General features: G+C 42.4%; 1 protein-coding gene across 1 annotated transcript in view; it reads left to right on the forward strand.

The window, feature by feature from the left end:
- Positions 1-11,465, forward strand: part of LOC108786478 (WW domain-binding protein 1-like) — a 12,643-nt gene extending 1,178 nt beyond the window's left edge. Inside the window, exons 2-4 of the mRNA XM_018555786.1 lie at positions 5,860-5,962; positions 8,080-8,241; positions 11,059-11,465. Coding sequence (XP_018411288.1) covers positions 5,860-5,962; positions 8,080-8,241; positions 11,059-11,465 — 672 coding nt within the window. The remainder of the gene's footprint in view (positions 1-5,859; positions 5,963-8,079; positions 8,242-11,058) is intronic.
- Positions 11,466-20,802: the final 9,337 nt, after the last annotated feature.

Here is a 20,802-nt window from a genome sequence, read left to right on the forward strand (position 1 = left end):
CCCCCCCCCCCATCAAGCAAGGCATTGCCTGTACAGTTGCTTTATTCATTCATGGGGATCTGTGTATAGCAAGAAAAAAGAAACCTTGCTGCACTCCTTACCGGGATTCCCATGTGAATATACAAGCGGCTGCTCGAAATGACTGCGGATGGCACCGCCACATGTAGATAGTTGAAGAATGTCACCAACACACCAAACGATGATTACAGCAATTAACTGTTCATTTATTGATGAATGCTGTCCCTCATTAGCAAAAGAGACAGCATTCGTCATTAAATGAACACTTAATTGCTGTTATCATGGTTTGGTGTGCTGGTGACATTCTTCAACTATCTGTGTATAGCAAGACTACAAGCCTGCCATGTCAGCGGAAGGACTCGCAGATCGAGCGCTCATGTCACTGCGCTTGTAGTTCATTGTTTACTTCCTCCAGCCCCATAACAGAAGGCATGTACAGACCTGGGGCTGGGCAGTAAACCATGCAGGAGTCTGTGTCTGTTATTTTGTAGGGATGCACCGATACCGTTTTTTCGTTATCGAGTACCAATGCTTTGCTTTCGGTACTCGCCGATACTAGTACTGATAGCGGTGCTTCTGCTGGCATGGAGCAGGCTTCCTGGACAATCAGGAGGCCGGGTGGTGGGGAATGACATAACGCCCGACTTTCTCATTGCCCGGGAAGCCGGCTTGATTGTGATTGGCTGGCTAACAGGCTTCCCAGCCAATCAGCTTCAAGTTGGCTGTTCGGCCTGCATGATGCTGATTGGCCGGGAAACGGAAACCGGCCTCCCGGCCAATCAGGAAGCTGGTAGGCGCATCATTACTCGCCGCCCAGCTTCCTGATCACACGGTAAGCTGATAACACGGTCGGTAGTTCCCCTACGGCACTGCCGATCAGAGGAAATCTTCCTCTGACCGGAAAGTATCGGAGCATTTGGGCGAGTATGGTATTGGTGCATCCCATATATCTATATCTATATAGATATATATCTATCTATCTATATATATATCAGGGATGCACAAATCTCAGGAGCTCCGTGTGCTCCTTAAAAATTACAGCTGCCTCCTAACTTTTGAGTTTTTCTCTAGACCTAGTCTTGGAGCTGGAAAAGTATCTGTACTTGTACGAAGTACGGTATTTGGTATCTGAACTTCCCTACAACCATTGGACAATTAAAAAAAAAAATTTTTTTGTCCCGACATCGCACTCTCGTCCGATTTTTGTTCAAATAGCCCATCATGCACAGACCAATGTTGTTTACGATTATCGTTCGTCAGCAATACTAACTGGCCGAATTTCGTCCGAAACGCCACTAATCCATCGATTTTCGGACGCTTCAACAAAAGTTTTCTAGTCTGCCCGTTCAACCAAATTCGGCCAGTTATACAGTAATTGCGGTTGTGCACATCCCATCAACTGGCCGATTATCGTCTGAAACCGCGATCGCGGACGAAAATCGAACCATAATTGTAAGGTGTATGGGCACCTTAAGGCTCCATTTACACCTGAGCGTGTGCATTTCAGTATGTTGTTGGCGTGTTTTTTCGCACGTTCATACGCATGGACAAAAACTTGCAAATTTTAACGGACACGTGGTTTTTCGAGCGTTCGCCCCTACAACCACAATCCGTGGCAACCAACCAGAAAATTGTGCATGTACCTTTTTATCACGTTGTGCGGTTTTGTCCGCGTATACAAACGCGCAGGTGTGAATTTTTCACATTGGAATGCATTGACTTTTTTTGTGTTTTGCGCGTTTCCGAGCATATAGATACCTGCAGGAAACGCACCAAAGTCAATGAAAAAAAAATGCTCAGGTATGAACCAGGCCTACAGTGGTAAGGCTGTTGATTGTTGTTAAACAACTTTTTTTGTTGCCAGTTATCCAACAAAACTAAAATTACCATTGTCGTAAACAAGATGCCTTTGGCTAACAGACAATTGAAGAATTGCGGCAAAGTGTAAAGCTGGCCATACAAAAAATCTTGTCTGAACATTCCATAATGCCGTCAGGGACTTGACAAATGTTGTTCAAAATTTAGTTTGGTTTTAACACTCGATTTTGCAATAAATGGAGTTTCTCAAGCAAAAACCACATTAATTATTAGATTTCTGTTCATTCGAGAAAAATGTTCCATCCTGCTCCTTCGATTTGTTTTTCATAACTTTGGTCGAAATCGATCGTGGATTTCACCCCAATGAACTATTAGAGGATTGAATGAACGTTCTCAAAATTTATTTTTCCAAACAAAATTCTGCTGGTGTATGGCCAGCTTTACATTTACCCAAAAAAATTAGTATGTGCTATTGCTAGTCTACATGAGCATCACCTTACTGGTCACCTATTGCTACAGCATTAATGAAAACTGATGCTGAAGCCCACATTTAGTTCTACAAGTGCAAAACAAATTTTATGTTGAGTGCTTCTGTGTAACAAGCATTGTACTACTGTAAATTGTTTCTGTCGCAGGCATTAGGGGATCCTCAGTTTGGGCATTTACCACTGGTATTAACCTCTGGTGAGAAAACGATGTAGACTGTTAATGGAAACCTTCTGAAGATATTAGTTACCTGGCTGTCATGGTAGTCCAATGTCCATCATATCTTCTGGGTTACTATCCTAGCACCACCACCATGTAGATCTTCTCACTTGCTGTCCTAGCACCGCCGCCATGTAGATCACACTCGCTGTCCTAGCACCGCCACCATGTAGATCTCCTCGTTCGCTGTCCTACAAAAATTAACGATTAATCGTTAATTTCCGCAGCCCTACTGAATTGGAGGTGACAGTGTCAATAAAGAGAACCTGTCACCTCCAAATGCTATCACACAGGAGCTTGTTGGCTCCTGTGTAATAGCAATGAAGTTAAGTGGAAAAAAATTGTCACATTAAGTGAAAAAAAAATTGTCCAAAAATAAGAACATAATTAAAAAAGTTAAAAATTATCAAAAATAATTAAAAATGGAAGTAGATAAAAATGTAAAAAATAAAAAGGCGATAAAGCAAAAAAATTATAAAATAAATTTAAAATGTTTTACAAAGTAAATAAAAATTAAAACCAACCCCGCTGCCCCCACCATCTGCAGGCGAATAAACACATGCATAGGGCATTGTGTGTGTGAGCGGAGTGGGCGATCCATGACCGTGCGGCTGGTATGGGCGGTCATGGAATCGCACACCACCGCCGATCGTGCTGGCAGTGCCATTTTTTTCTAACTGCACCCCAGTCGCACCAGGCATGCAATCACGGTGCATTGTCACGAAAAAAGGTAAATGTACCTTTTTTCAGCAATTGCCAAGTGGATGTAACCCCATCAATGGGGCCACGCGGCAACCGCTGTATGCACCCGCTCATGATCGCCCAAGTCTGCACCAACCCTAAAGGGTAAATTCACTTTCCCAAGTCATTTTGAGGAAAATTTAATTACCCGCACAAATCTGGTCACTTCTCCTTTCCGCTATACTTACCTTTCAGTGAACGGTCCTTCCTGTCCACCAGTATGGGTGTACTATCTGTACCTGTGCCATGCATTCTGAATTTCGCTCGCAAATTGCAAGCACTTGTTGGTCAGCGCGGTGCTGACCAATGAGAAGCACTACATGGTACTGCTAAATACAGTTTTGGTTAAAATTATTTTTTTTGTATCAGGACAAGTAGATTGTCATGAGGGACAAGTAGATCAGGCCCCTTGTCCTTGGGGTCCTTAGTCCTTGGACAAGTAGTTTTTTTAAAAATGTCCACACCCCTGAGTAAATATACTCCTTCGACGAAAAAGAATACTAAAGCAATAACAAAGTTTTGAACAGAGCCTTTTAGTTGTTTACTCTCCTCCTTACTACACTGCTTTGTTATGTACAATGAGAAGGCAGCATATGTTTTCAGCATGATAATTTTTTTTGCATAATAATAATTTTTGACCTGTTACCTCCTAATTACCCAAAACATTTTCATAGATGGACAAATAAGGAGACATAAGTTGTTACACAGGTAAGCCTGCACATTTATGATAATTTAGGGCTAGTTTAAGGGGATTCATGCATTGAAAGTTAGCTAGTAAGCCTTACAGACCTGCATTGTTTAAGGCCCCTTTCATTTGGGTGCCTGTCCGTTCCGAACATGGATCCCCCGCTGATCGGAGTAGCTCGGAACAGATGTCACCGTTGTGACATCCTTGTCCACCCATTTTTCTTCTTCATCTTGTGATGGAGGTAAAAACTGAAATTACTGCACCCATGTTCGGACTGTGGGGAATTGAATGTAAATTGGCTTATGTCCGTTTACATTAGATTACCCCCCGATTTGTCATGATGAGGTTCGCCAAAACAGTTTTCCAGACCTGGTCAGAGCTGGGGGTAATCAGATGTAGGGATGCACCGATACTGGTATCGGTATCAGATGCCTAGTATTTGGGCGAGTACTCGTACTCACCCAAATGCTCCGATGCCTAGCCCGATACTTCCGGTATCAGGAAGCCAGGCAGCGCGTCATTACACGCTGCCTGGCTTCCTAATTGGCCGGGAAGCTGACTCCATGCTCTCTTGTCACTTGTGACGAGAGAGCATGGAGCCGGCTTCCTGGCCAATCAGGAAGCCGGGCAGCGGGCAATGACGCGCTGCCCAGCTTCCTGATTGGTTGGAAGCTGGCCAATCAGGAAGCAAGGCGCTGCATCACCTAGTGACGAGAAGCATGGGGATGGCTTCCCTGCTAATCGGGAAGCCGTGTGGCGAGTATTTACATGCTGTCCGGCTTCCCGGCTAATCAGAAAGCCAGGTGGCGAGTCATTACACGCCGCCTGGCTTCCTGAATGGGACTTCCGGTATTCGGTATCGGCGAGTACCAAAAAAAAAAATATTGTTACTCGTACTCCATACCAAAATACCGGTATCGGTGCATCCCTAATCAGATGTAAATGGACACAGGTCCGTTTAGATCCGGCTACCCATAGACTAACACTGGGCTTCAAATCCGCTTGAAAAACTGACCGGAGGACCTGATCGGACTACCCGTCTGAAAGGGCTCTAGTGCAATCAGCATGAAAGCTAGTATGTGGTTGTATATGGTTCCATTGCTAATAATGGGCTGTATTTTAGCTATGGTTTCTGTTTCATCAGACCACATCTAAAAATGCAGTTGTATGAAGGAGTCCTTGTGGCACTGGCTGCATTTCCAGTTGAAGAGAACTACAGTGGTACCTCGGTTCACAAACTTAATTCGTTCTGCGATTTTGGTTGCAAACCGATTTGGTCGTGAACCGAATCACACTGTGATCAGACCGTGATCTCGACTAGAGGAAGCCATGACTATTTGTCAGAGCAAGGAAAATTGCTGCGGTTGTGTTCGTCACCCGAAGCGGAGTTTGCGAACGGAAACAAAATTTAGCCGAACTTCCTGTTCACGAACCGAATTGTTTGCGAACAGAAGCGTTCGTGAACCGAGGTACCACTGTAGTGAGAAACATGTCTTCATTTGTGTGTGTTTCACTAGTTAAACTTCATCGATCAGCAGGACGGGTGTGCGCTGCTTTTTGCTATATTTTCCATCATTTCTGCAGAAAGATTCTAAAAATAGTGCAACCAGGCTAGTGGTTAGCAGAATATTACAAATCTTTGAGTTCTCCTTATTGAAACACAAAGGGGTCCATAACAAGGTGCTAAGTTTTTCTGAAGCCCCTAAAGGTTTTTCCGTACAACCCCCACCAACACCACATTGTTTGAGCCCTTGAATTCTTCTATTTGGTCTGTTGCTGGACCACTCATTGCACTTTTACCTCACTCTTAGAGATCGTCTGTCCACCTTTTTGAAAATATTGTCTTTGGTTGAGTCACTGCCTTTAATCTAAGGACAATTTTGTTGCAGGGCCGAGAGTTCTGCTTTGGTGAAGACCGGAAGCCTTACAGATGTGAGATAGGATACTGCTGTGGTGATACAGAGTGCTGCACTTACTACTATGAGCTGTGGTGTAAGTCTGTAGTGAACTCGGCGTCGGTGATGTGACGACACTAGGAAGTCTACATTAATGAACATTGTTGGCTGAGTTAAATAGTCTCATACTTTCAACAAAAATCTCTCCACAATAGTATATTTGTATATTTTAATGTCAAATTTGCATGTTCTTTAACTGTAATGTTCACACCATGTCTGGAGCAAATCTACAAATGCAGTGCATTTTCCCTGTGTTCTGGTGCGGTTTTTTAGTTTAAAATGGGCTTTCAGGTGCGTTCCAGTTAGGGATGCACCGATATATCGTCCGCCAAAACATATCGGCCGAAAATTGAACTTTTGGCATAATGCCAAAAGTGTAATTTTCCTGCCTATACATCGGCATATCCGTGATTTCTTTTCTCCCCGCTGGGCGCTGCTCTATGTCCCAGCGGGGAGAAGAGAAAGTGACAGTCGGCCGAGCGCTGCGGTTGAGAGCACTGTGAATGGCCGGCGTCTCCTCCCACACCGCTCTGCCGCCTATCACAGTCCGGCAGAGCGGTGTGGGGGCGGAGACAGCGCTGTCACAATGGTATTGGTTTCGACCTGACTTTTTTTTTTTTAATTTCGGTTTCGTTTCGGTTTTAAAATTTCCATTTCGGTGCACCTCTAGTTCAAGTGTTTATATGTGTTTTGGTGCGTTCCAGACCGGGAAAAACAGTGCAGCATTTTTTTCCCCTGCATCAGAATGGATGGCACTGGTGTAATCAGAGCCCAGAAATACCATAGGAATACATTGGGATGCATGTCGGGTGCAGACAAAAACTGTTTTGGTCTGGATCTGGTCCGGACATGGTGTGAACAAGCTCCAAAAGCCCTGAGACTACTGCTGGATGCTGCCATCTTGGATGTGAGGTCAGCTGACTTGGAGCTGCGACACTATGGCTGGGGTAGCCAAAATTAGTCCCTCCAGCTGTGGGGAAACTACAAATCCCTTCATGCCCCTGCCTCTGGGAGTCATGGCTGTCAGAGTCTTGCAATGCCTCATAAGAATTGTAGTTCCACAACAGCTGGAGGGCCAAAGTTTGCCTACTAGGGCTGCAACCAATTATTATTTTCATAATCGATTAGTTGGTTGATTATTTTTTTGATTAATCGGATAAAATAAAACTATAAAATACGATCCTTAATTTAAAATACATAAATACAGTGTTACCAACAAAGTTTACAAGGCACAATTTTTTGTAATTGCATGGAACGCACAGCACTGTGGTACAGTGCGTTCCAGTGCGGGTGATCACAGGGGGCGAGAGGTGCATTTGGGGTGCCATTGAAATGAATGGCACTGCAACGCACCTCCTGCGGCAGAATTTGTCAGACTGAAACCGAAAATGACTTTTCCCACCTTTTTTTTAACATTTTTTTTATTGTATTGTAAGCAAATGGCGCTTAAATAGCTTCAGCCTGTGAATGACAGCTGCCAGTGGCAAGATTCCGAAGAGGGCAGCTGAATGTAAATACAGCAGGTATTGGGCTGGTGCAATAGCCAGCCTGCTGTTGGCCATTTCAAATTGTAATAGCCAATAGCAGGCTGGCTATAGCACCTGCCCACTGCTTGGTGTGCCCTCCTCCCAGCATGGACGAGAGAGCTAGGGGACCCAACCAACTAATCGATAATGAGAATAGTTCCAAATAGTTCCACTTCGGCCCTCCAGCTGTGCTGAAACTACAAATCCCATGATGCATCTGTCTCTGGGTATCATGGCTGTGGGAATCTTGCAATGCCTCATGGGATTCGTAGTTTTACCACAGCTGGAGGACCGGAGTTTGGTTACCCCCTGCTCTATAGTATTCCCCTTCACTCCTCCCCTGGAAGCTACATAAAAGGTCATGTAGGTAGCGGAGGGTTGGGGTAGCTAGATCAGCACAGACAGTAATTATACACTGGCAGACAAGTAGAAACAGAAGGGAGGGAGGGAGCTGTGTTAACGAATTGACGCTTCTGGAGTAGTCAATTTTTTTAGCACGTTCAAGTGAATATAAAAAGTTTTTATGGAAAAGAAAAACACTGCTAGTAAGCAATTTCAATACTTGATCCATTGCATTTTCTGTTACAGGTTTTCAGTTTTAATTCTAGTATGGCTTGCTTCCTTTTAGGGTTCTGGCTGGCCTGGACGCTCATCATCTTGGCAGGCTGCTGCTGTGCATATCGCCACCGTAGAGTAAAACTCAGACATCAGCAGGAGCTGAGACAACGTGAGATCAGCCTTATGGCCTACCAGGGGGTCGCTCCATCTGCCTCTGTTGTAACTGCCTTAGGTAATTTCCAACCTCTGTTACATGTGTTGTATAATGGGCCTCTGGGGATTGCTGCAATAATGGCTTGTGAATCGCTTAGGTTCTGTAAATGGCTTATGGGTAACCCTGAGTCATCTTAGTCAGACCTACACAAATCTCAGGGCTGGGGAGCCAGTGCACCTAAAAATGCTTGGTAAGTGTAGTGATAAAATTTAAATAATAGTAAAAATAAAATATCTATCTAGACATCCGGTCACGGCACCAATGTAGTAATCAAATAGTCGGGTGTATAAATATATAAACAAACATATATATTTATGTGCGTTGTGAAAATTGGATCTTCAGAAAATATCCAGGCAACCTCAGTTCTTTTCCAGAGAGTAGCGTTTAATTGGATCGAAGTAACAGATGAACAGAAACAGTCCGATAGAGTAATAATAAAAAATAAAATATCTAGACCTCAGATGACAAAGGTTCCATAAGGACCCACTCCACCCAACATATATTTCTAATCTATCTAGAGCTGCAGCTAACGATTATTTTCATAATCGATTAGTTAGCCGATTATTAAGTTCGATTAATCGGATAAAAAATAAAATACATTTTAAAAAATGGCTCCAGTGATGGGACCACTAGTTTGTATTGAGATTGCAGTCCATCACAGGAGCAAGCTTGGAGCGGTGGAAGTAAAAGTGTGGTGCGCAGCGTGGAGCCGTGGACAGGGCCAACCAATCGGAAGCCGATTAATCGATGATTGAAAAAGTTGACAACTTTTTCAATAATCGATTATGTCGATTAGTTGTTGCAGCCCTAAATCTATCTATGCACCTATGTGTCTCTCTTCATGACTCATCTTTTCTAGCCACTGTATGCTCTCTATTAATATACAGTTTAGTGCCATTCACTAACACTGAAAGGATTTTTGATTGGCTGGTCTAATTACCCCTTTGATGTTAGTTAACTAAACAGGTTTTGACAGAATTCCCTACAGCTGTTTCATTGTGTACAATCAACAAAACAGGATGGTCAACTGGTCAATAAACTTACACAATAAAAATCTAGTTAGCATATGTGTGTTAAATAACATCAGCCAAAAAATGTTCTGCAATACATAGGCACACACCCTAAATATACTCCTAATATATCTACTTTAATCATAATTTACAACAGTAAGTTGGTAGCTAAATTTGTAAATCTGATCAACAAATTTCATGTCCTACATTGCACAATGCTAAATGTTTGATGTGGGTCCTGTTCTCTGCATCAGTCTGAAATAAAGGGAGCTGGAGTGCATTCCGTTCAGTAAGACCATGCAAAGAACAGTATTGATGTGTAGTGCAGTAAACCATAAAAGATCTCCATTCAGTGTACAACAATCTGAAACTTACTGCATGCTGTCCTAGCTTACTTTGCTTCCAATATGTTTTTACTGGCTGCTCTACAAACTTATACAAGCCAAATCCCTGTGTACAAGGTCTAAGATCTCTGTTCACAGCTTATTAAATGCTATGTAAATGATGCTTCTTGCACCCATGCGATTAGGGCCTCAAAAGGGTAATTCCACTTTCCTAAGCAAATTTTGGAATATGGAATTACCCCAACCAATTTGCCCCCCTCCTGCTGCTCTTACCTTTGAAAGAACGCATCATCTGCTCTGCGGTTCCTGGTAGGAATACACCAATACTAGTCTGCAAGAACAACAGAAATGCTATTCATTTTTGTTTAAACTGACTTTATGTATTATTTGTATAGATGCACCGATACCGAAATTAGTATCGGTGCCAATACCGAGTATTTGGGTGAGTACTCTGATACTTACCCTCGTTACTGTAGCTTTCGGTCAGAGGAAATGCCGCGAGGGAACATGGAGCCAGCTTCCTGGCCACTCGGGAAGCAAGGTGACAGGTAATGATTGGCCAGTAAGCTGGCTCCATGCTGATTGGCCGGCTCCATGCTGATTGGCTAGGAAGTGGATTGGCCGGCCAAACAGCCAGCTCAATGTTGATTGGCTGGGAAGCTGGTTTCCCGGCCAATCAGCATGGAGCTGGGCAATCAAGAAGGCGGCCAGCGTGTCATTACCCGCCGCCTGGCTTTTCGAGTGCCCCGGAAGCCGCCTTCATGTTAGCGGAAGTATCGGTACTCGGTATCTGCGAGTACCGAAATATAAAAATCGGTACTAGTACTCGATGCCGAAAAACCGGTATCAGTGCATCCCTAGTTCCTGGTGTACTCTCCATACACTGTACACAACATCGCAGCCCTGCACTAGATATTTCAAATTACCCTTGCAAACGGAGAGCATTCCGTGGTCAGTATGGTCACCTGACCATGCTGACCAATGAGAAGTGCTTCTCATTGGTCAGCGTGTTAAGCGCTTCACATTGGTCAGCGTGGTCAGGTTACTGTGTTGACCAATGAGTGCTCACCATTTGAAAAAGTAATTTGAAATCCATAATGCATGGCTGTGATGCTGTCTACGGGGGTACAGATTGTACACCGGAAGCTGCGTTCTTTCAAAGGTAAGAGCAGCGGGAGGAGGAAGAAGGGGCAGATTGGTGGGGGTAATTATATTTTTCCAAATTCATCGTGGAAAGTGGAATTACCCTTTAATCGTGTGTTTATTGCACTAAACATTTGTTGTTCAAATATTTTCCTATGTATGTACTATTTTACTTTTGTTTATAATGCCCACTTTGTACAGTGCCACTGGATATGATGAACTATATAAATATTATATGCCCCATATAACAATATACAACCAGTATAAGCCAGTGTGCTTTGTATAGGCAACTGTGATGTAGTGGTGGCATATTTTCCATGTCTTGACTATTTCTACAGAGGCCTGGCCAACCTGCAAACTGCCAACATATGAAGAAGTGACCCAGGACCCACCCACCCCTCCACCACCCTATTCTGAGATTTTGGAGGAGACTGTCACAGGTGAACAGAGCCACACTCTTCCTGCAGTTAGTGCAAGATCTAAACTTACAAAACTATCTCAGCAAGAGGGAGCATCGCCCGAAGAGGTATCTACAGCAGATCATCTTCAGTATCGACATGACTATACAGATCAGGAGAGTGCCAGTGCCTTGGAGAGGAGACGCCACATCACAGGGGATTCAGGAATCGTCCTTTGTGATGAGAAAATCATGTGCTTGAGCGGGAGAGAAGACGAGACTGACCTGTGTAGGGGCGGATACGTCCACATGGAGACAGAAGAGATAGACAGACAGGGGAATACTTAAATTCTGGTTCAGAGAATTAATTGGCTTAAATGGAAACTTGATGTGATGAGGTTTGGAAGCTGACGCTACTGACCTCTCCTCGTACTAGGTCTCTGGCTGCTTTGCTGAATCAATGGCTTTATTACTTTCTAAGTCATTAACTTTGAACATGTATGCAGATTAGGAGTTATGCCCGCCCTCTGACTTTCGTAATCTGCATGCTTGCCTCAGGCCAATGTCTCGAAATTTTAAAAGCAGATACCCAGGCAGCTAGCTAAGAGGCCATCATTGGCAGTCTCCCATACTTCCATCACTACAGGTTTCTATTAATGGGCAATACATGGTGGTAAGGGGCGCTATCCTATGGACATTTATTTACAAGGGCTGTTACACCAGGGGGAGCAGCGGCCTCGCCAACCCTGACAACCCTCTATTTCCTGGCACTATCCTTGCACTGATGGCATCTTCTTACAGAGCTTTTGCACTTTGTTTTTTTTGTAAATTTGTCATTGGATTCGATTGGAGGATCCATCTTGTGTTTTTCCTTTTTATTATAATTGTTATTTTTTTTTTGTATAGAATTAGACACCTTTTGTTACTGACATCAGAATGCTGTGTAATATTGTAATCATCATGGCATGGTCTCAAAGAAGGGGTCTGTGACTGCTTATCAGAAGGGAATACTGATAAATAAACCAGCTCAGTTTAACACTGGCCGCATGATCATTTACAAGCCATCGGTAGAATTGGCATTTGTTAAACAGCACACTTCTATTGGCTGCACAGACATAGGTTCCTATGATGCCGTGAACAATTGCTGAGCACTGTTTAGCAGCTCTGATGCTTTTTCTCTCGCCAAAGCTCTTCTGGAATATTGGCCAATCATACATTGGTAATGGAAATTTGGCTGAATGAGATCCTACAGGTCAGTACTAAAAGTAAAAAGTGTTTAGCCTATCACTAAAAAGCCTCCATTTTGATTTAGAACTAGTTTTTACCCGCCAGGAATAAAAAATGTTTTGCTTCTCCCTGTTAAAACACAGTTTAACCCCTTCGTGACGGGAGACGTACACTGTACGTCCAGCCACAAAGGGACCAAATGACTTGTCACGTACACTGTACGTGACGAGTTATTTGCTGCTTTAGAGGGCTGTTAATCGCTGAGAATCAGCTTTTAACATTCATTAATGTATGCCCTTACTACAGAGGCATTCATTAATGAAAGGGTTAACCTTTTTCAGACACCCGATACCTTAATATCGGGTGTCTGAGAGTCAAAGCAAAGCGGACACAGATGCCGGCTTTTGCCGGCATTCTGACAGCTCGTATAGATCGAGAGATATCTCTCTCAAGCTATACTGGCTTTTTTTTTTTTCTTTCATGAATAGATACAAAATGTGTCTATTCCTACAATGTATCTATTCCTGGAAGAAGAATGTTTGTTTGCTGATCGTTGTTGCAACAATCAGAAAACATTTAGTAACAGCTGAATCCTGAACTGCTGCAGGATCAGTGTCACTAACTTATTATCGGCTGTTCTGAAGTTTGAAGCAGCCTGATAATAACCAAAAATTTATTAATTTATCATGCAGTAACAGTGAGATTAATTCACAAAATCTGCTTGATATAATTAAATAAATAAAATAACATTTTTAAGTTAAAAAAAAGTGAAAAGTGTAAAAAAAAAAAAAAATTGTGTAAAAAATAAAATAAAATAAAAGGGACAAATAAATGAATGTATGTATTGCATTTTTTTTTAGCTGTGCTGGTTTTGTAAAAAAAATACTACAAATCAAAACTGGGAAAAAAGTGTTTTTTTTAAACGTTTTTTTCCTCTTTTTTTATATTTTATTTGTCCTAAGTGAGGCGTTAGACGCACATATGTGATATAAATATGTAGCCCTATCTGTCCTCTAAAAAACAATATATAATATGTGTGGGTGCACTTTGTAAGAAAGTATATTACTGACGTGGAAGAATCACACAGCAAAAATGTCAAAAGTGTGTCAGTCATTTACGAACAGAAACTAAAAACAAGCTCAGTCATGAAGGGGTTAATTTTGAATAGACCGGGGAAGAGTTAACATTGTGCCTCCTTATTGTAGAGATTTTTCCCTTTCTTTCCTGTCCCTATAGGGTCTTGGATGGCGGTAAAAACCTGGCAAAGGCCCCAGACCCTTATAAGCTTTCTCAAAAACAGAATAAAAGTGTTGGCTGGAGTTGGGCTTTAAGGATACCCGAAATAAAACTCCCTGGCAGCAATACAATCAGATCAAATACAATTGGAAACAACAAATTACTTCCATTGCTGGCTAAAATTAAAGCTGGCACAAAAACTAATGTAAATATATTCTGCAATAGCCACAAAGAATATAAATCATTTTTGTGAGTGCCAAATGACTTTGCAAACCCAACTATTACCCTTTAAAGTAGCAGTGACATCATCACTGTGTTAAGTAGAGCTGTGGGAGGGGACCCAGCAGGCTCCACCTACTACAGGCTTCCTGCAGAAAACTACAGGAGGGGGCGGAGACAAGACCAGTCACCCTGCACAAGGAGAGAGAGCAGCAGTGAGTGGTCTTTATTACAGGAGGGGGTGGAGACAAGACCAGTCACCCTGTACAAGGAGAGAGAGAGCAGCAGTGAGCGGTCCGTATTACAGAGGCAAAGTTTCACACTAGATTTCTACACAGATCTGGAAGAAATACACAAAGCTCATCGAGATTCAAGTAAGAATACATGTAATTTTTTTATTTAGACAATATTTTCTGTTTCTGGAGTTCAGCTTTAAAGATAGATTTGTGTTGCAGGAATGTGGTGTATGTAATTGTGTCTGAATGTTTGCATAAAATACAGTTCACGTGTAATCGGAAAAGGAAACAAAAGAATTCTTGTAAAGAGCCTGTAAGAAAAAAAGCGGTAAGTATTGGCAGAAGATGGTTTATTGAAACAGACAGACAGGCTTGAGATGTAGGCAGCAGAAGACACATTCACAGCTTATAGTTCAGTGCTACACCCGGATGTATATTCTCCCTGAGCCAGAAATGGACATGAACCATCTCAGTATGCAAGGTTGGTTTCTGCGTTTACAATGCACAAAGCCAGGACGTGTTCAGTCGACAGGGTTATAGAAAAAGGCCAGCTGCAGCTTCGCAGGTCTGTGCATCCCCCCCACACTCCCCAACCTGCAGCAAAGTGGTATGCACCCATATGTAACAGAAAGTCAACAAATCATTGAAGCGCTAACCATTCCAAAAACATCACCTTCCTTTGTTGTATAGTAATGCATTGGCCTAAGACAATTATACAAAGTATAGAAACACAGAATAAGTATTTTATCAAATAGGCAAAAGGCAGCGTGTAAAGTGATAAACCGACGGGATGGACAGAGATCCAGTAATATGTATGATCAAGCTGTCTTGGGGGATGTTATCCTGGTACCGAAGGATTATCCCTACTACATTATGTGCTAGAATTCAAGCCAGGTAACAGGTGTGATGTGAGGCCTTGGTGCCAAATCTGTGACCCTAACACCACGTGTGGCCCTTTGTTTTTGTTTTTTACATAGTAGGCCCTCAGGCCCCAGCAATAAGTAGCGATATCATTGATTTGTAAAGGCGCCTTTAATGGCAGTAATATCTGGCATGTTTCATTTCACCTGCATGATTTCAGTCTCCAACCATTCCTATAGAACGGTCTCTGACCATTTACTCTTAACAGGACTATTCACAAAAGGGTGAGAAGTGAACAATCTAGGCCAAAATTGCTCCAGTTTCCAGTTCAGCTATGTTGTCCTAGATTGTTCACTTCTCCTGCTTTCTCCAAACTCTTCACCCTTTTGTGAATCACCTTGTCAGTACTTGGTAGCATTACATATAATAAAGATTAGGGATGCACCGATACTTGGCATTTTCATGAGAACTACCAGGGTTGCAGCTGGTAACTAGCTCTGGTGCTCCACGGCTGTCCTGAAGTCATTAGTCGATATTGTTTTAGAAAAACGGTCACATGACCATAAACAAAAATGTATCAGTACTTGCAAAAATGGTATCGGTGCATCCCTTTACTTATAAAAATAAAATCATACATTAAGACAGAGATGTACAAATCCCGGGAGCTCCGTGTGCTCCTTACAAATGACAGCTGCCTCCTAACTTTTGAGTTTTTCTCTAGTCTAGCTGGGAAAGTATCTGTACTTGTACCGAGTACGGTACTTGGTATCTGTGCATCCCTAATAAAGATTATATGTGGCCCTTTGGAGGCATCACAGGCCACATTTGAGGGCCCCCTATTCCTTGTAGGTTGACTACCACAGGCATTTGCGACATTTCTGGCGGTAAGGATATAGTTGTCCGACTACACAAAAAGCCAGCAACATTTTTATTTTTAGTATCGCTGTGTGCAACAAACTCAACTACGGTGCTGTTGTGAAAGATTCATAAAGAAACATTACGGTCTCTCTGTAACTGACCAGAACACATTACAATCTTTGTACATTCGCCTTCAGATTTACCAAAACTTTGTAATAAGGATCTGCCTAAATTATCCAGGCCGGCCATTGCACTACATAGTTGTTGGGAGATCTCAAGGAGATTGTAACATGTGGCAAGCTTTATATTCATGACTTTGTATCAGTATCCCACTGTTCTGAGACTATAAGGATGTGCTCTTTAAAGTGACACTAAACTCAGGTGTTAAATCTTAAAAATACATTCAAGTATCTTAACTAATAACATAAATGTATCTTATCACTCGGCTGTAGATCCTCAAATCATTTCTGAATTGGTGCTGACACTGTCCTTCCTTCTGGAGGGTGGCTACTTTTCTTCCCCATGGTCCCTGTGTGTGTTGTCACCGCTCCAAGCTCACTCCTGTGATGGACTAAATAAGATACATTTATGTTATTAGTTAAGATACTTTGAATGTATTTTTAAGATTTAACACCTGAGTTTAGTGACCCTTTAAGACCTCATTCACACACAACGGAAGAGCAAAATTGTACGCATATTTGTAAATGCGTATGTGTGAATAATTGTATGCAATCCCAGAATGCATCATTGTTCATAGCAACTTTAATGTGCTGTGCGCGCCTATATATGCGCGCACGCGCGTAAAATACACAGACCTTCCTAGTCCCGATGCATCTTGGTTCCATTGTATTTTTGCGCATCTTTACACAGTGCAAAAATACGGCTCCATACGCAGCTATTTGTATGGAGCCATTTATTTTGCATATGGGGAAAAACGTTGCGCGCATCTATGCGCAGCGTATTATACGGCAGTATAATAGATAAATGTGTAACCCAATAATGAACATGATTCCAAAAGTACTGGAACTACTACAGGCCATGCTGCTTGCTACTGGAAAGAGAAATTACAATTCACAAGTCACTACAACAGCTTCTCCTGTCAAAGGCCCCTAGGACAACGGGGGTGGGAGATTTAAAGAAGAACTCCGGGCAAAACACTTATTAACCTTTTCATTCGGGCTACCCCCTCACTGCAAGGGTTAACTGCTAATTTTTGTCTAGGTGCTTAAAAAAAAAAAAGTTATACTCGCCTGAAACGTGGAGCCGGCTTGCTCTTAGATCAGCCTTTCCAGCCTTGCTTCTCCTCCTCTGCAGTGGTCTAAGGTCCCATAAATCATCACGTTCTATACACAGTGTATAGATGTGAGGATGCTGAAGAACATTCCAATGCTGCAGTGTACGAGGAGACACGCTTCAGAGACCGGAGAAGCAGGGAGACGGTTCAGCTAGCAACCTAGACAAAAATAAGCAGTTAACCCTTGCAGTTTGGGGGTAGCCACACAGCAAGGGTTATTAAAAGTTTTGCCCAGAGTTCTTCTCTAAAACAAGGTGCAGATGACTGCATTTGCAGCAAGTTTGGGAGGAGCCATGCACTTTTAGAAAAGTCTAATACTCAGATGTGACTACAGCTGAAAGACAACACTGCTCGAATGATGACTTGGCCAAAGTTTGAGCAGTGCGAGGCCCCCTCAGCTCTACTGACACAGAGCACAACAGCAGCTGCTTTCTATTGCAGCCAGTCGTGTGCATGAGTCCTAGGCTGACACCAATTAATCGATTATGAGAATAGTTGTCAACTATTCTCATTATGGATTAGTTGGTTGGATCCCTTATCTCCTCCATGCTGGGAGGAGGGAGGGCACACCAAGCAGTGGACAGGTGCAATAGCCAGCCTGCTATTGCAATTTGAAATGGCCAATAGCAGGCTGGCTATTGCAGCTGCCCACTACCTGCTATATTTCCATTCAGCTGCCGTCTGTGGAATCTTGCCGCTGAAGCTATTCAAGCGCCATGTGCTTACAATACAATTATTAAAAGTGGGGAAAAAAAACATTTTTGGTCTCGGCCTGACAAAGTCTGGTGCAGGAGGTGCGTTGCAGTGCCATTCATTTCAATGGTACCCCAAAGCATGCCTCCCACCTACAGTGTGATCACCCGCACTGGAACGCACGGTACCACAATAACGTACATTCCAGTGCAGTGCGATTGTAAAACGTGCATGCGTTTTTATTCTGAAGTAAACTTTAACACGACATTTGTGTATTTTATTTTAAATTAAGGATGGGATTTATTTGTTTTTATCCAATTAATTGAAAAAAGAATCCGCCAACTAATCAATTATGAAAATAATCATTAGCTGCAGCCCTAATGAGTCCTAAAGCTTTCACTTTGTTTTAATAAATAATGATACCTGCCTGGAGTTCAGCTCTAAACTGGCCATAGACAGGCAGATATCTGCCAGTCTGTGCCCAAGCCTAGGTGAACCCTAGGACCTGCCCATAAAAGACGATGGTGCATGTTTGGTATAAATAGCCTTTTATCCTTCCCTCTTCTTTATTACAAGGTAATAGATTAGACCTGCAGGGAGATTTTCAATCAAATTAGAATGTCATAAAAAATTAGAATCTAATGCCATAGTGGGTGTCTTCGGCTGCTTAAAACACGTATCACCCCCTTGGGCATCAGAAATTGCCTGATATTGCAGTTCTTGAAATTGACAAAATGTCTTGTTTTCAGTAAAACAGCTATAGACAACCTTAGCATAAAATGAACGTTAACTACAACATACCCACACACGGTCATCAGAGTCAATCCAGGAATAAGGTAAGGAGAAATGGGGTAGATAGTATGTGACATGCAGCAAGTGAGGTATAGAAGTGCATGTGCAGACAGGGCCAGAACCTTTATAACATTCCCTAATGATTAGGGTCTGTGCATGCAAATCAGAGAAGGCTTTTGAGTCACCTCCCAGCCATATACAGGCAATAAACAATACAAAAAGCAAAACAAGATAATCTTAAAAAGTAATCACATGCTTCAAGGTTCCATCCACAAAAACATCAGCGAAAGCAAGATATTCTTACATCAGCCCGGAGCCCGGTGACTTTTTTCTGAGAGACTCCCATGGTGGAAGAAACCACTGAGAAAAGAAACCCTTTAGTATCTACCCAAAACTGAAATAACACTTTTGGGTGGGCTGATCTTTAAAAAGGAGACCACAATCCATTGGCTGTAAATGTTAAAAGCTGAAATCCGAGCACACAAACTTTCATTTCAATATCTTCCTCAATAGCCACAAAGGACATATATCCACTTTGTGTGCACCAAATGCCTTTACAACCCCAGTTATGTCCTTGTAAAGGTAGCAGTGTCATCATCACATGTGCTACACAGTGGGAGGGGCCCACCGACTACAGGCTATCTGCAGAAACTACAGGGGGCGGAGACAAGACCAGTCGACCTACACAAAGAGAGCAGCAGTGACCGGTTTTTATTACAGGAAGTTCCAAGTTTCACAATGGCATACTGCACAGATCTGGAAGAAATACACAAAGCTCACCGAGATTCAAGTAAAAATACACAACTCCTGTATTTAGATGATGTGTCATTCCCGGAGTAAAGCTTTAAAAGTCTTTTTATTTGTAACCGAGTCTTCAGGATTGTATAGCAGTGGGGCAAATCCACTGGACACAATTCTCTCAACTGAAACACAAGTTGATTTGTGATCATGCTGGTGTGTTTGTTTAGCTCAGTATCAGATAAAGTAAACTCTCTGTTATCCGGTATTCTACTAACCAGAACAAATATATCCTGTGTACTCACTGTTCTGTGGGCTGTATTATCCTGGAAACAATCGTGTGTCTATTTGTCTTAATTTGCTTTTGATTACAGCATTTCAATATTAATATGAAGTCAATACAGAGTTTATGATATGGTATAGTACGGGGAATGGCATTAGTTAGACCTACTTTTAATAGTAACTCTCAAGCAAATGGAAACCATATTTATCCGGAATCTACCAATCCCTGTGGATGCCGGATAACGGGGAGTTTACTGTATATCAAAAGAATTGCCATTTGAATAACCTCACTAGCTGTTTCTACCCCCTGAATAAAAGTGAGAAAAAGCTCAATTCATGAAGCCAATACACAAAGATAACAATCCTTATTATCAAAAAAGTGTGTTATTTTCAGCTGACCCCAATGACATTCGAGCATTACAGTCACACGGCTAAAATAAAGATTCTTATCCTTGTGTTAAAGGTTTGTGAAGTGAGCCTGAAGTCAGGATTGTATGATATGCTTAAGTGTTATAGGAGGTTGGAAGGCAGTTCCCACCTGATGAATATAAAACCTATGTATGAACATACACAAGGGGTACACGTAAAGTGTTGTCTTTGGATAGTTTCAGCTTCTCAGGCTATTTAAACTAAACTAATAATTAAAAAAATATATTCAGAGCCTATATAACTTCGTGAAGTCCTGAATGATTCACATTTCACACATTTTCTAGTTTGCCTTAAAGTGACACTAAACTCAAGAGTTAAACCTTAAAAATGCATTCAAGTACCTTCAGTCAGGATATACCGATATCGGTGCCGATACCAAGTATTTGCTCCGATGCCTAGCCCGATACTTCCGGTATCAGGAAATCAGCAGCGAGTCCTTACACGCGTTCCGGCTTCCTGATTGGCCGGTAAGCCAGCTCCATCGTCACCTGTAATGACGCGTTGCCGGGCTTCCTGATTGATGTGCAACACATCATTACATGGCGCCTGGCTTCCTGCTTGGCCAGAAAGTCGACTCCATGCTCCCTCGTCACCTTGATGGAGACGGCTTCCTTGCCAATCGGGAAGCCGGGTGGCGAGTCATTACACGCCACCTGGCTTTTTTAATGGGATTCCCGGTACCAGTATACGGTATCGGCGATTGCTGAAAAAAAATATCAGTACTCGATACCGAAAAACCAGTATCGGTGCATCCTTAACCATTAACAAAAAAATGTATCTTATTTGTGTATCACGCGTCTGTAGATCCTCAAATCATCTC

This window comes from Nanorana parkeri, unplaced genomic scaffold, assembly GCF_000935625.1.
Source record: "Nanorana parkeri isolate BGI_ZX_2015 unplaced genomic scaffold, ASM93562v1 scaffold214, whole genome shotgun sequence".
In the NCBI taxonomy this organism is placed as follows: Eukaryota; Metazoa; Chordata; class Amphibia; order Anura; family Dicroglossidae; genus Nanorana; species Nanorana parkeri.